Source organism: Podarcis bocagei (genome assembly GCF_964188305.1).
Source record: "Podarcis bocagei genome assembly, chromosome: 3".
Classification (NCBI taxonomy): Eukaryota; Metazoa; Chordata; class Lepidosauria; order Squamata; family Lacertidae; genus Podarcis; species Podarcis bocagei.
In genome coordinates this window covers 75,841,502-75,857,295 of record NC_138127.1, presented here as the reverse complement: position 1 = coordinate 75,857,295, position 15,794 = coordinate 75,841,502, and the positions used below count along the sequence as shown (strand labels likewise).

Sequence of the window (15,794 nt, the reverse complement as noted above, 5' to 3'; positions counted from 1 at the left end):
GCAGGACAACTCCACAGGGGTGTCAGCTATAAGAAGCTCGCGGGACAGTATTTGACTGAACAGTTCCACAACTGCAAGGACTTTCAGCTGCTCAATGGGATTTCCCTGCCCTCTCCTCTCCCCATATGTCCCCTGCAAGACCCATAGATCAGCTCCCAAGGATTGGGGAAGACCCTGGAACAGGGTTAGGGGCAGCACAAGGAGGACAGAGAAGTTCCAGCTACACCACGTTTCCCTAGCAGAACTTTTTAGCTGGACACCGTCCATGGAGTTGAATTCAGGGTGTGGGGCTTAATGGGGCTGGGTGAAAAAATAGGAAGGGAGGCCCAAGTTGGGCTGCCTTGACATTGCCCACAACCTTTTGAAACAATCTCACCGTTTTCCCAAACTGGACTTGTGAAAGTCCACCATCAATTTGGTATCCTCTGTGGGTTTGTGGGAGGGAAGGGATGAGACAAAAACAGATGGAGTGTGTGCTGTCTGGAAACCAGAGGAAGTGAATTTGAATCTCACTTTATACTGTAGCCTTCATGCAGCCACAAGGCCACTCGCCTAACTTTATGGCATGAGGCACAGGGGGAAGGTACAGTTTTCTCTTTCCTTACCAATCGTTGCTATTGAGCCACTTCAGAGCATCGACCAGCCCCTGCTCTGGGTAAGACAAGGGTCTTATTTCTAAGGCATCTCTATTTACGAGGTCCTCTTCCCATTCCGGAGAACCCTGGAGGTTTGCTGGCAGGGAGTTAGCTGTAAGTATGAAGCAACAACAGCCAGGCATATAAATGCAATTAACACTGGCAGTCAGGAAATTACAATTAACGCTACAAATAAGTTGTTGTTATAAGGAGTCATATTTCATTTTACTGTTCCCATGGAGTTGTAGATGCATATCTGAATTGCATTCCATTGAAAGGACTGCAGTGAGAACAGACCATTTTCACCGAAGTGTGTATTGGGCTGAACATCCCATTTACTCCGAGTCCCATGAGTGGCTTCTCTGGTGGGGCAGAGGTGCACCAGGCAGTGGAAGCCCACTCTGCACCATCCCACCTTTGCACTATGTCCTATTGGTGACATCTGGCTGATCTGCAACACTGAAGAGGCATCTCACATTTGGGCTTGTTGTTCGCCTAACAATTATACCACACAATACCATATCTGTTATTAGAGAGGTATAACTTTCCAGGAGGACCCACTGAAGTGCCGACATAGCATTAATATCAAATCATCCTGGCAGCCTGCTTTGACTGCAAAATCTAAACCATTCCACGAGACAAGGTGATACAGCAGCAGGCCGAAGCAAAACAATAATAATCACTATAAAGCTTTCTACGGACAGAGGAGAATGCTGAGTCATATGCTATTTGCACAGGGACCTTGAAAGGGCAGGAGAAGCAGGGAGAACTCCAGAGGTAAATAAATAGAGGGTAGTTATTTCTTTAGTACCAGATGACTCAGTAGAAGATGGGAAAAATGGAAGAGACGGGGAGCAGTCCACTGTACAAAGGCAAATTTTGCATTCACTTTGGCCCTGCTGAAGACTCTCTTGTGGCCCTTGGAAGGTAGCCCAGAAGCAAATGTGGCCCTCGTGCTGAAAGAATTTCTCCGGCCATGCCTTACACACTCCCAAAAGGAAAGGGCCACAAACAATGATGGGGTGCAAATAGAAAAGTGGCTGCAATCAAGCTGTTGGTTTTTTGTAGTAGTGTAATAGATAGGGAGTTCCTAAGGCAACCTGTCGGTTTTCCATATTTGCAACATGAACCAATGCATGTTGGTTCAGCAACAGGGAATGTTTTATAATTTTGCACCTCATTTTATCGTCCACGGTTGGAATCTTATGCACCAAGTTCTTCTGAGCTACCCAAAAAGTTTAAGCCACGATCCTCCACAAGCGGGCCAGTCCTGTATTTGTTGTTTGTGATTTATTTATTCTGTTTTATGTAATATTGGAAAAAAACTCAATACAACTTTCATTTTTAAAAAAATGTTTCAAGAAAAGATGATCTGAAAAACGCCAGTGAAAGGAAAAAGTGACATTGCCAGCTTGGCTGAGATTATAATACTTGAAGCAAGAAGTTTCTTTTCCCATTTATTTTTCCAGTACGCATTGTGGTTATGGGGGAGCCCTTGCTTGTGCCTCATACTTCTATCCAGTGCTGTTGACAACCATAAAAGCTGTGTTTGTTGCTAGCCTGCTTTGTGCCTCACCTGAAGCATGCCTGAGGAAGCTGCTGTCGTGGTTGATGACGGGGATGCTGGGCAGAGAGGGCCTGTTCACCCGTTTCTTCAGGGACGTCCCAACAGGAGCTCTGCAGGGATTGCTCAGACTGAGGCCAACAGAGGTGGTTCCATTGCTTTTAAGTGGCCCAGAACCTGCAGAAAGTAATTCAGGGAAGTCAGCAGAGAGTGAAGGGAACTAGCAGCTGAAAGAACATAGGGCCAGTTCCAGGTATGAGAGGCGCATAGGCAAAATGTGTACTCGGGTGGGTCCCGTTCTCTGGTGGTGGGCCTCTGGTGGGCTTACTTGGTAGCAGTATGAACAGCAGCATGACTCCAAGCAAATCCTGAGAGGCTGGAGCCCACTGTTTAAACTTCATTCCCCTGAAAGCCTGGACAGGGGAGGCTATAATTGGTTTCTACAAGCAAGTAAGTACTTTTTTAGTCTTATGGGCTTTTGGAGTTAACTATCATAATCTGAGGCCCTTCTTTGTGCGCCTCCCCAACAAGAGTTTGCATGGCCTCCTGCTGTTGCTCTGTTTTTTGTTAACTGAGTGTTTTTAACATTTGTATATATTATTTGCTCATAGTATTTTTATGTATTTCTGTAAACCACAACACATCACTTGATGGGGATTATGTTTCTTCTAAGAAGGAGGGCACTCCACAAATAATAATTTCAATGCATTGCTTGAAACCGCCTTGGAATCATATTGACATGGTGAAGTGTGCTCTGCAAATTTGGAGAAATAATAATAGTAATAGTAATTGTATTTATGACCCACCTTTTTCTCCAAGGAGCTCAAGTACTAATAGAAGTAGTAGCAGTAATAGTACAAGGACCCCTGGACTGTTAAGTCCAGTCAAAGGTGACTATGGGGTTGGGACACTCATCTCACTTTCAGGCCGAGGAAGGCTGTGTTTGTCCACAGACAGCTTCCCAGGTCATGTGGCCAGCAGGACTAAACTACTTCTGGCTCAATGGAACACCAGGACAGAAGCCAGAGTGCACGGAAATGCCGTTTACCTTTCTGCCACAGTAGCACCTATTTATCAACTTGCACAGGCGTGCTTTCAAACTGCTAGGTTGGCAGGAGCTGGGACAGAGTGATGGGAGCTCACCCCGTCACGGGGATTCGAACCACCAACCTTCCGATCGGCAAGCCCAAGAGGCTCAGTGGTTTAGACCACAGCACCACCCGTGTCCCTACAGCTGTAATAGTAGTAATAGTAGGCACTATGGGACTTTGAACGATATGCAAGAAAATCCCCACCACGTACACCCAGCTCTCTGGGGCTGACATTCCTCCATCCCCCACCCACAGCGAAGAGCAAGAGCAAGTGACCTTGCACCAGAGCCTTGTTCCGGCAGAGTGCTGACTCTGCCACTTTCTCTGCTGCTGCTGCAGACCTTTGTGGAGTTTATACTGCAGCACAATCACTGCATGTCAGTTGCAATCAGATCACTTAGGGAGCTCTGCCATAAACCTTCCTCCTCCCCCATCTTAAATATGCACTCCTATTGTAACAGCTTGGATATTTCATCTGAAAAGCATCACATCTCAAGGGTGTGGAGGGTGTTTAAATCAGGGAGATTCTTACTGTATGGCTAAGTGCTTCCTGCGCATGAAAATTTCCTCCTGGCTATAGTTTATTTAATAAAATTATAAATTTTGGCGAAGAGCATCTGCGTTGCTTGACTGTAATTGCTGCAGGTATACTGAAATATGGGTGTGTTTCATAGTGATGAAAATAGATCTCCATTCAACATGGTCCAGGATTATGAAGAAGTGTGCATGCACACGAAAGCTCATACCAATAACAAACTTAGTTGGTCTCTAAGGTGCTACTGAAAGGATTTTTTTAATAATATTATTACAGTCTGCCTTCTTAAACAGTCTCTCCGTTGCTAGGATAGCTTCCTTTTTAAGTGTACCTTTTGTGAAGTGCAGTGAAATCGTTGATGAAATACACTGTATAAGTGTCAAAGTCACAGATTGTTCAGCATTATAAGTGCATTATTCCAATATTGTTCATGTCTACCAAAGTACACAAGGACACATCTCACCTTTTTTCTAAGAAAAGGGTCATGTTCAATGAAGACAACGGGGTTGTGGGAGTATTTCAGAGTTCACCCAGTGCTGCAGCATTGGCCCAGTTCTCACATAGGAGGTGAGGAGGCAAGTCTGTATGTAGACTATATCACTGCAGGCTGCAGTGGAAGACAGAGGAGGCTCACATGACTGCCACTCTATACACCAGGGATGGAGAACATAGACACTCCAGAGGTTCTTAGAGTCAAACGCCCATCAACCCCGGCCATCCCAGTCAGGGGTTCTGGGAGATGTCTTCCAACAACATCTAAACAGCCACACTTCCCTGGGAATAAGCCCCACTGAACTCAGTGGGACTTACTCCTGAGCAGACATGTGAATGCTCCTCCATAACCTCCACTCACACAGGGGGCCTCTGGGATGTTAGCTTTTCAGGCAGCTGTCATAGACGGGAAGGGAGCAACCCTGTAGGTCACCTTTTTCTTCTTCTCCTGACTCACACAGTGTGCATCTGATCTCTGCAAGGCGCGTTAAATGAAGGCAAATGAAATTCAGGGTGATGCAAAATGCATATGAAATCTGCATAACGAGCTCCTTTTATTTCTCAAGTTGCCACATACCTTCACGAGCAGTTTTCTGTAGATGCTCTTCGAACTTTGTCAGCCTTTCCTTCTCTCTCTCTCTTTCCTTTTCTCTTTCTTTGCGCAAAATCTCTATCTCCTTTAACTGCTTCTGGCGCAGTTTCTCCTGAGCCGACTTTGATATGGTCACGTGGATCTGGACACAACGAAAGCAAAACGCAGGGCATGAAAAATAAGGGATACGTGTGTTGTTCTACATTAGGGATGGAAGAGGACTCTATTTTAAACATATCTATACATGGAATTTGGTGCTTCCAACCTGATCAAGCTTTGACCACAAAGGACCACCTCTTACACTGAGCATTTGCTTATGTCTGAGCTGCTTGCACATTATCTTTTTCTTTTCCTTTTTCTAAAAAGCCTGTGTATTTATACACAAAATTATATTTAAATTTATAAACAAAAATATGTATATATTGTATATATAACATTCATTAAAAAGTCAAGCCTCATGGCGTACTGGATTTTTGCTGTATTATGGTATAAGTATTCTTACTTGTTTCTCGATACGAAATATCAGTAGTTGAATTTATCTGTTTATGTGTTGGTTCCCTTAGGAAACCTGGACTGTATACACATTACATTACACATTACATTCATGTAATATTATATTTATAATAATTTATAATAATGTGTATAATATGTGAGCGTTGTTTGTATTATTTAGTGGAGCTAGTAAAAAAAACCCTCACTTCTGATCAAGATCAAGAAGACAGGAGTCAGGAAAAAATATTGCACAGATAAGCTCAACACCAAGAATTTCATAAAATTCCATCCCTACTCTACACACATGAGGAATCGCTTGGCGTAATGTGATTCCACAAACCCAAACAGAACTTCTCCATTTTCTTGAAACCTTATTTATTAGAAAGTAAGATAAATATTTCATCAAAATGGAGGATGTGCTAATTTTCTTGTTTTTTCTTCAGTGTAGCTACTTAAATTGAGTACATAGGAATGCTGTGGGTTTCACCTGGAAACATAGTCAAAATAAAAGCATGTCTGATGTGTTCAGTAGATATCTTTGCTTGACAAGCTGTGTGGCCAATAAAAAGATAATGCCCTCCTTATGAACTCCTGGCTAGTCCACAGAAGACCACAGAATCATAAAGTTGGAAGGGACCCTGAGGATCATCTAGATTAGATCTCACATTGTTTTCTTTCTTTAAAAGTGGCTGCCCCTGCAGTGGCCAGGAGATTGAATCAGAAATGCAATGTTGGAGATGGGGCATTTAACTCCATTCCCCCAAATACTTCCACCCCCAACTTAAAGCTCCTTCCTGAAGCTGGTTTTAGCCACAGAGAGCTACATAGGGTACCTGTTAGGAGATAAAGACCCATATGAAGGGAGAGAAGCAGGGGTCTTGAAGTTGACCATCAGCTGTGAGCACCTGAGCAGCAGGCATTGCAGGCACACAGGTCACCTGGGGCATTTAAAGCACATGACTTCATAGAATCATAGAGTTGGAAGGGACCGCAAGGGTCATCTAGTCCAACCCCCTGCAATGAAGGCATCTTAGCTAAAGCATCCATGATAGATGGCCATCCAACCTCTGCTTAAAAACCTCCAAGGAAGGAGAGTCCACAACCTCCCAAGGGAGACCATTCCACTGTCAAACAGCTCTTACTGCCAGAAAGTTTTTCCTGGTGTTTAGTTGGAATCTCCTTTCTTGTTATTTGAATCCATTGGTACAGGTCCTACCCTCCAGAGCAGGAGAAAACAAGTTTTCTCCATCTTCCATGTGACATCCCTTCAGATATTTGAAGGTGGCTATCATAGTTCCTCTCAGTCTCCTCTTATCCAGGCTAAACATACCCAACACTCTCAACCATTCTTTATAAGGCTTGGTTTCCAGACCCTTGACCATCTTGGTCACCCTCCTCTGCACACATTCTTATTGTCATTAATTGAACCCAGAACCTTCTGCATGGAAATCAAATGTTCTACTGCTGAGCTACAGTTCTTCCCCTTGTAGTTTGCCCCCCAGCCCCAGCTGCATTTAGCAGGGAGGAAACAGCATTGGGAACCTGATTGTAGATTTCCCACAAAACATCTACAGGCAAGTCCCAGTTTAGGTGCATCTGAATGACTTAGGATCATGCACACACGCACAGCACTGAATCTGGAAGTAGCCCCAAAACATTACGAAAAGGGGTGGAACGGGGCAGCTTCTGCATGCTCTGCCAATGCTTGTGGGGGTCCAAAATGGAACCCCTGCACAAAACAAGGATTGCTTGTAATTTGTTGGGTGCAGCTGAAAGAGAAAGTACAAGTGTAGGCAGATATTAGGCAGAAGACTTGGGGTGGGGTTGGAGACTATTCTATAAGATGAGAAGCAGGAAATTTTCAGAAAAAGTAGGGCATGCGGCCTTATATTATTTATATAATTGATTTCACATATAGTTTCAGGCTGATATTTTAAAAAATGCTGAACCAATGCTTTTTCAGTCCAAGAAAGAGAAAAGTTTTAGCAAGCACTATTCTGAACAGATGATAAAAGAATCTGGCTTGAGCTATGTAAAAAAAGGCAAGCAATTTATATTAGCAGGAATGTAGAAGGGCAGTATTACTTGAGACCAGATCCTCAGAAATCGTTAATTAATTCCTTTATCCCTAAACTTCACTTTGAATGCCCCTTCTGTGGTTTATGTATCATTTTGTCACTGCAAGAAAACATGCAAGAAATTAAAGAAATGTCCGAGGCTCTTTCTGCAAAATCAACTTAATGCAATAAAAACACACTTGATTTCTTCTAGCTGCATACAATTTGTACATCTTCCTTCAGAGTATTCTTTTGGTTTACTACATTTGTTTCCCACCCTTCCTCCAAAGAACTCAGGGCAATGTGCACAGGGTTCTCACTTTTAATCCTATGAGGAATCCCATGAGATAATTTAGATGGAGTTTAGCGCTTCCAGGCAGGTGCTTAATATTGCAAATGGGTCATGGAGATATCACACATGGGTCACTGGCAATAGGAGTTTTAATTTATCAGGCTTGCGGAGCTCTGTTGCATGAGTCTGTGCGGCCCTAAAGGTGATTACAGATGAGGGAGTCTCACTGGAAAACATCCCCAGGTACCTGACAATTCAAGTCATTGAAGGATGGGTCTGATCCCTACAATTCCAAACCAGCATGCTTAACTGCAGTGGCATCGTTTAAAAAGCAATAATCAAATGTCACTCACAGTCACCCTCGCTACTGCTTGCTAACTTACCATACCTTTCCCTTGGCTTAGTTAAATACACATCACTGCACCAACGTGCCCTCATTAGAACTAGATAGGGGATAGAAGGCGCATACCCTTCCATTGCTCTCCTTCCACTCGTCATCTTTCAAAAGGTAAGGACTTGAGAGCTGGCCCCCTTCCTTAGCCAGACCGGGAGAGGAGGCGGTTAATGGCAGTACGGATTCTAATGGACACCCAGTAACCTTCAAGGATGCAGACAGGCCATTTCTGAAAGCGGGTTCCGGTGCACTGGTTTCTGATGAGCCAATAAAGCATAAGAAACACGTTAGCACGGGCAGCGAGCATGTATGAAATAACAAGTGTTAAGGTGGAGAGCGTGAGCCAAGAAATTACACAATGTATTAATGTAAATCGAGAGGCTGTGCCAAGGAGATACTCCACTAGATTGAATCACTCCCTGTGTAGATGGACTCAGAGAGGGGTGTGTGGTGTGTGTGTGTGTGTGTGTGTGTGTGTGTGTGTGTGTGTGTGTGAGAGAGAGAGAGAGAGAGAGAGAGAGAGAGAGAGAGAGAGAGGCGCCAAATGAAAGAGCTGTCCTCCTTGTTCCCATTTCCTGTCAGCTGTGGTACCTCTGGTTACGTACTTAATTCGTTCCGGAGGTCCATTCTTAACCTGAAACTGTTCTTAACCTGAAGCACTACTTTAGCTAATGGGGCCTCCTGCTGCCGCCGCGCCGCCGGAGCACGATTTCTGTTCTCATCCTGAAGCAAAGTTCTTAACCCGAGGTACTATTTCTGGGTTAGCGGAGTCTGTAACCTGAAGCGTATGTAACCTGAAGCGTATGTAACCCGATGTACCACTGTATTACCTTTGTAAATAAATTGTAGTAGTCAAGTGGGACCTGTAACAAAATATGTTGCAGTATATCCTCACCTCTGGAAAAGCCTGTTCGTTTTTCGGGGCTCCAGCCAATCAACCAGCCATGCCCTCCTACAGCAAGCCATTAGGAACATAGAGAACATAGGAAGCTGCTTTACACTAAGTCAGAACATTCATCTATCGAGCTCAGTGTTGTCTGTTCTGACTGGCAGCAGGTCCCCAGGATTTCACAGTCAGGGTTCTCTCCAAGTCCTTGCTGGAGATGTCAGATATTGAACCTGGGAACCTTCTACCACTGAGCTACGGCACTTCCCCTACCTTGGTTTTCCTGGTTTTCTTTTCCAACTAAGCCTCTGCATTCTGCGGCCACTGAGCATCCACCATCCCCTTTAGTTTGCAAGGGCTTACTATAAAACCTCAGGAGTCCCCAAGCAGGCCCATAGCAATCTGCTGTTTCTCAATGGGCCTGATTTGACTCCATTTCTACCAGCACTCACCACGTGAGTTTGCTACCAGAGGGATGGTGTTGTGCACAGAGTTTCGCTCACCCCATCTCAAAAAAGACATGATGTTTATCTGGCAATTCAAACAAGAGGATGAAGCAGCTTCCTTGCGCGAAAAGACTAAAGTTTTTGTGCGTGCGTGAGTCACCTTGCAGGGGGCGGGAGAGAAGGATGTGGGCACATGATAGAGGTTTATAAAATTATTAATGGTGTGGAGAGCGGGCAACAAGATGTGAGGAGCAGTTGTCACTTGCTCACTAGTATGCACTCACTCATAACATTAGTGAATAAAACTGACTGTCAGTATAAAAGATAGCACTTCGTGTAGCATAAATGTTAGGTCACCATGCAATCCCCCCCCCCAAGTAATCATGGGAAATGTGGTTTGCTAAGGGTGCTGGGAATTATAGCTCAGGGAGGTGTCTTGTAACACCTTTTAGCACCCTTAACAAACCAGGAATCCTTGGGGCAGAGGAGCCGTGGCTGCTAAAATGGCATAAAAGCACTTTAAATACGTGGTGTGAATCAATCTCTACTGCTGGTGATTGAGGACAGGGCTTTCCACGGCTATTGTAAACTCCATGTTCAGAAGCTGTTTACTTTGAACAACAGACACTGGGTACAGGCTGTTGCCTTCACACATTAATCATGAGCTCCCTGAGGCTGGCTGCTGTGAGAAGAAGGATGCCAGGGTAGAAGGACCCTTGAACTTATCCATCAGGCTTTTTCTTTCACTCTTTCTCTGATTTTGTGATTGAACTTGGTTCCATATGAGCTACTTCTGATTCCATCAACTGGAGTTAAAATGAGCCTTCATTTAGGAATAGTGACTCATCAGCTTAGGTAAATTGGTTATTTTCCTTTTTGAGGCAGAGAGCTCAAGCTCACACCTTTCAGCTGTTTGTTCCTGGGGATAATTATTTCTTTCAGCTATCTCTCTCTCTCTCTCCTGAGATAATCCCTTTGAGGAGACAGTACCTTGAATATATCAGTCATACTCCTACTTACATTTCCTCAAGTATTTGCTCTTTCTTGATGCCCATCTCCACAGACTAACTACTGCAAGTAGCCTCTCCCTTTGCCCTGTCAAGAACACTTCAATTGTATTGTATACAGAAGCCTTCACCAACCTGGTGCCCTCTAGATATTTTGGACTACAAATCCAATCAGCCTTGGCCAGTGCTGGCTGCAGCTGATGGGAGCTGTAGTCCAAAACATCTGGAGGGCAAAAGCTGTCAAAATTTGATACCAGGCTAGTCTTTGCCTGGGCCAGCTGTATTGAGTTATGGTGATTGCCCATAATATGTCTTGTATTAATACGTGCAGTCTTCCTTAACTTCCCTACGACTCCATATTCACTTAAACTATTTTCAGAGGCAGGGCTGGCCCAAGGCATTTTGACACCTGAGGCAAACCACAAAATGGTGTCCCCTCAACCAGGCAAGGAGGGATGATTGAAGGTCTACATCAAGAACAAGGGAAGGGGATAAAGATCTACATCAGGAACAAAGATGGGAGGAGACCATTGCACCTTTAGAGGCAGTGGGCAGGGGCCTGCTGAGGAGACAGAAGATCCAGCCTCCAGGGAGTATGCCATAGCTGTCACTGCTACCAGGGAACAACAGGTGATGCACTGCTTGGAGGTTGGATCTGCTGCCCCTGTAGACACTGCCATCTGTGGTGGTTGCCTCATCTTGACTCATGGGTGGGTTGGCCCTGTTCAGAGAGGTGGTCATGTTAGCCTTTTATTTAACATAGACACCGTGGCAGGTGCTGTGTACAATTTACAATTGATATGGATATTTAGTGCTTAGGTCAGATGGAGAAAGCTCTAATGGCCACACTGCCAAAATGAATAGCTTTTTTAGCTTTTTCTCTCATCCATGCAGCCCTTTCAAGTGTCTCTGTTTTCCAGGGAGTGTCCTGGATTTACAGAAGTTGTCCCAGTTTCTGATTTAATCCCACTTTTCCTTAGGACATCCCTATTTTCATTGGAGAAATGTTGGAGGGTATGTCCATATAGATTATGCTTCTCACATATATACGGATAGGCACATACACACACACACACACACACACACACACACACACACACCTTAATAATTAATAAACCAGATCCCATTTCTCCCACCCAGCCAAGATATTCCCTCTCTCCCAACCCAACCGCATAATAGACATGAACAAGGATGGACAAATTAGAGTAGGCCATGGGAAAGGAAGTGAATCTCCTATACAGGAACATCTTTGGTTTAATGTGTTAAATGAATCTCTGCCTGTTTATGAAGATACACTCCACAGGAATCTCATTTGAACCCAGCACTGCTTACATATCTAGGAGTCCATGGGCACCTGGCTGTGTGAGATTGCTGAGCAGAGTGTGCATTCAAAAAGTCTGATTTGGAGGAGTCACTGGAAGTGGGAAAATGAACAAGGACCACAAGGAAAACACAAAGGCCCAGATGAAAAATAAAGAGAGTGGGGTGGCTGCTTTGGGCCCTGTAGCCTGAAGCATCCCACTTCCAACCTTATTTAATATATTATTTCATCTCCTACTTTTTCAGGTTTGTATTACATACATAACAATATGCATTGGAGAGCGTCAGGATTTTGTTCATGAAATGATGTTTTCTCTTGTGCTATGAGAAGATCCAGGGAAAATGCCCCTTTCTCTTGGATAGGGAATTAAGAGGTATTTTAACAGAATTCAGCTCTTTGAAGCGGTTGCCTCAATAAATCCCTTCCTGACACATGCCCTGAAGTGGGATAATTACCAAAGCTAGCAGCTCAGCCACCTTGATATTAGCACCTTTGACTAGGCAATCACCCCAGAGAGCAGAATGTGAAAGCCTCCATCTTAACACACAACCCAGGACTTGCTCTCCAGATGAGCTTCTTGTGGCACAGGGAACTAAGAGAGGCCATGCTTTAAAAAGCAATGGAGTCACTCCAGAAACTAATCGGAATTTACACAACAATGCTGCTTAAAAATCAATAGCGTTTTCTCTTATTCTGTTCTTACCAGCCTACTGAGTGCTTTTACTACTAAAGCTGCCACACAAAAACAATCACCTTCCTTGCTCAGCAGATCAACAATAGATCTTCACATGGCTGCTTTCTCCAACGCCACAAAGCCCAGCAGGGTGGCAACAGAAAGAGGTTCTTTCTATTTTATTATTTATTTTATGCTTTTATCACGTTTACATCCTGCTGTGCCCCCTAGGAGCTTAAGGCAGCACACATGGCTATATTATAGCCTCACAAAATCCCTTTGAGGTAGATTAGGCACAGAGAGAGGGGTGGGGGAGAGCAATTCATATCTGAGCAGAGATTTGAACCCAAGTCTGCACTTTGACTGCAAGCTACACCATGCATGCTCTCAAGGCTGCCTCTTGCTCCCAAAAGCTAGGCAGACTGAGGATTTTTGGGTGTGGGGAGAAGTTGCATTAGTAAAACTTTTCTCCAGTGTTTTTTACTTTGCAGCTGACATAGGAATGTGGCATTGGCATGTACATCACAGTGACTGCCCCCTGTGCCCTCCCATGCCTCTTGTCTGCTTCTTACCATGACTCTGACTGAAATATATCTGCAAGGAAGACTGCCCGGTGCTTTCATTCCAATAAGTACTCTTTATTTCCCCATTTTCTAATCCTGACCCCTCTGGTTCAAGATCTCTGCTCCACTCACAGCCTGGCCTAGAAGCTTCTGTTTGCTTCCTGGTTCTGCCCTCCCTTCTGCTGCCACATTGCAGCTTTCCTTCGTGATTGATCATCCGGTTTTATTTGCTACCCCGACATTGGCCTGCCCCCAAATTCTGTCTCAGAGAAATTACTTTCTTCCTACACTGGGTAAACATCTGCCAGGGTTGGTTAAGTCTAGCAACTCCTGTGTCAACACGCCAAGATCAGGTTTGATGAACATGAACAGTCCCTGCCAGCCCTTGCGATCCTTTTTAATCATGAGGAGCTGCTGAGGTCCCGTCAATGAACTTTTCAATTCCATTTTTTCTCTGTGGGCACATGAATTCATATGCCTTACCTGCTGACAAGCGGCAAGACCACATCGCTCCTTCAGACTTCTGAATGCATTTGCTTTGCTTGAGCACCTTCTTGTCCAAAGGCTGCTCCAAGCTACTATGTATGTAAATGTCACATTGAGAGGGTAAGAGGACCCCGTCTGCTTCTCTGCCAAGATGTGTGCTCTCCAGACTGGTTTGCAGCTTTGTGCTGGGAAGCACAGGCATTTGCAAGCCTTCTTGTATGCATCTTGAAACATGGATGCACAAACCTTTCTCTAATAAAAGTAGCATCATGAGCATCTCTAACACCACCACCTAGTGGATTGTTGTTGTTTTTTAGGAAGATGCTTTCAGCATTAATGTCTCCCAAATGTCACACCCACATTTTCTGATAGAACATATATGCGACCTGTACCTACCCAGAGTCTTGAGGGTGCTGTCCTCAGCATTGAAAGGCCCTGTCTCCGACCTTAAAACAATTGGGAGAAAAAGGAAAATATGAAAATAACAAAGTGGCAGGAGGGAACCCAGGTTTCTGCCAGAGAGATAATATTACAGCACTTATATGGTGCTTTAAATTATTCAACATGCATACAAACACACTACCTTCAACAATCTGAAAAAGCAGGTCAGTATCACCCCCATATTGGAAATTAATGGGGAGGAGGGAAGAGATGCAGCTAGAAGACAGTGGCCATGCTCATATGCAAAATTGACCACAAACCATGCTTAGTCAGCTTGGCCTGTGACCAAAGCTGCATGGATCTCAGGCGCTCTCCTGCTTTGTCTCTCCCCTTTTTAACATGACACACAAGCCAGGACTCCTGGTTCTTTTCCCCAAATCAAGCATAGCAAGCATAGTCAAGAAGAAACCTTGGCTTCCGCTCCCTGTTTGTTTGTTTGGAATGGAGGCTCATGCCTAATGCTATGCCAGATGGTCCATGGCTCATTTCCCTGATTTAGGAAGGAAGGAGCAAAGTGGGAAGAGCTCAAGCTGTATGCACCAGCACAAAGCTCATGCACAGGCTAATTTCACTACTGTAGCTATGGCTTGTGGGCAGCATTCTGTGTAAATGAGGCCAGTGACGGGCTTAAGACTACCTAACAAATCCAGGGCAGAGTTGAGGTTTGAACCAGGTACTTCCTGACGCGTAGCTCAGCCACTATGGCTTTGAGTAGCTGCTGAGAGCTAGAGCAAGGGGTGGCTATTGCCTTCAGTCTGCTTAGGGGCTTCCCAGACACATCTGATTGGCCATTATGGGAAACAGGATGCTGGGAGAGCTGTACCAGTGATCTGACCCAACAGGGGTCTTTTTATGTTCAGAGCTGCCTCGGAAAGCCACAGTCATGCAATGGAGAGCTGGAGCTCATATAAAAGGGGAAAGTTGTATCCTCTGAGCTTCGGGGAAGCTGGATACTGCAGGCGAGGCTTTGAAAGAGAGAGGAAAGAAAGGCAGTGCAAGAGGTCTGATAAACAAAGGAAATGAAAGCAGGAGCCATCTACCTTGTTTCAGAGGAAACACGAGGAGCAGATTCCAGCAGGAACTGTGATGAGCCTGGAAGGAGTTCTTGAAAATTCTGAGAATTTTCTTCTTCAAGTGCCTTTGCTGATTTGGGGATAGGTGGGATCAAAGCAGTACCTAAAGACCTCCTCAGATTCTCACCATGGCTATGTAAGATCTGCAGGAAAGCATGGTTTAAAAGACACGGGACAATGACATTATCACTCAGTATTTGCAGGTAGCCAAAAGACACCTCTGTGTTGAGGCTCATGGAGTGCAAGAGTCAGCAACTGGTTTGACCCCTTTATATAAAATCACTTAAAATTTGCTCCTACCTCCTGAGCAGGACTTCCAAGTAATCTACTTTGACCTGCTGGTAGCAATGTGTCCTCAGACATGGCTGTTACTGCCTGAACAATGTCACTTTAATGCATGAACTAAGATGTGACACGGAAAGTCACTTCACTAAGGGTTGGTCAAAACAATCAGGAAAAAACACGCGAGGCAGTAGCACATCTAGGTGAATTCTGCTGTTCTACAAAAAGCCTCCATGCCCTTGGAAACCTGAAGTCCTCTAAGCAAAAAATAAAGTGGGACTAGGATTAGTCCTGGGAAGTGGTAAAGAATAATGTGGCACAGTGGAGACAAGGTGGTACAGGGGAAACTAAGGGCTCATCAACACTTTGGCTGGTCCCTTGCTTAGAAAGCACTTGCCTGAGAGGCTTTCCCCTTGCCCCACTCCTTTCCCAGGGAAAACCCACTCTTTAGCTCTAAATCTGAGAAAACGTC

General features: G+C 44.6%; 1 protein-coding gene across 8 annotated transcripts in view; it reads right to left on the bottom strand.

The window, feature by feature from the left end:
* TOGARAM2 (TOG array regulator of axonemal microtubules 2) overlaps positions 1 to 15,794 on the bottom strand; it is an 83,487-nt gene that overhangs the window by 25,067 nt on the left and 42,626 nt on the right. For all 8 annotated transcript variants that reach the window (XM_081186373.1, XM_081186372.1, XM_081186370.1 and 5 more), the window contains 6 exons: positions 15,008 to 15,183; positions 13,923 to 13,972; positions 8,220 to 8,401; positions 4,895 to 5,051; positions 2,212 to 2,376; positions 606 to 747 (listed from right to left, as the gene is read on the bottom strand). In XM_081186373.1, coding sequence (XP_081042499.1) covers positions 606 to 747; positions 2,212 to 2,376; positions 4,895 to 5,051; positions 8,220 to 8,401; positions 13,923 to 13,972; positions 15,008 to 15,183 — 872 coding nt within the window. The remainder of the gene's footprint in view (positions 1 to 605; positions 748 to 2,211; positions 2,377 to 4,894; positions 5,052 to 8,219; positions 8,402 to 13,922; positions 13,973 to 15,007; positions 15,184 to 15,794) is intronic.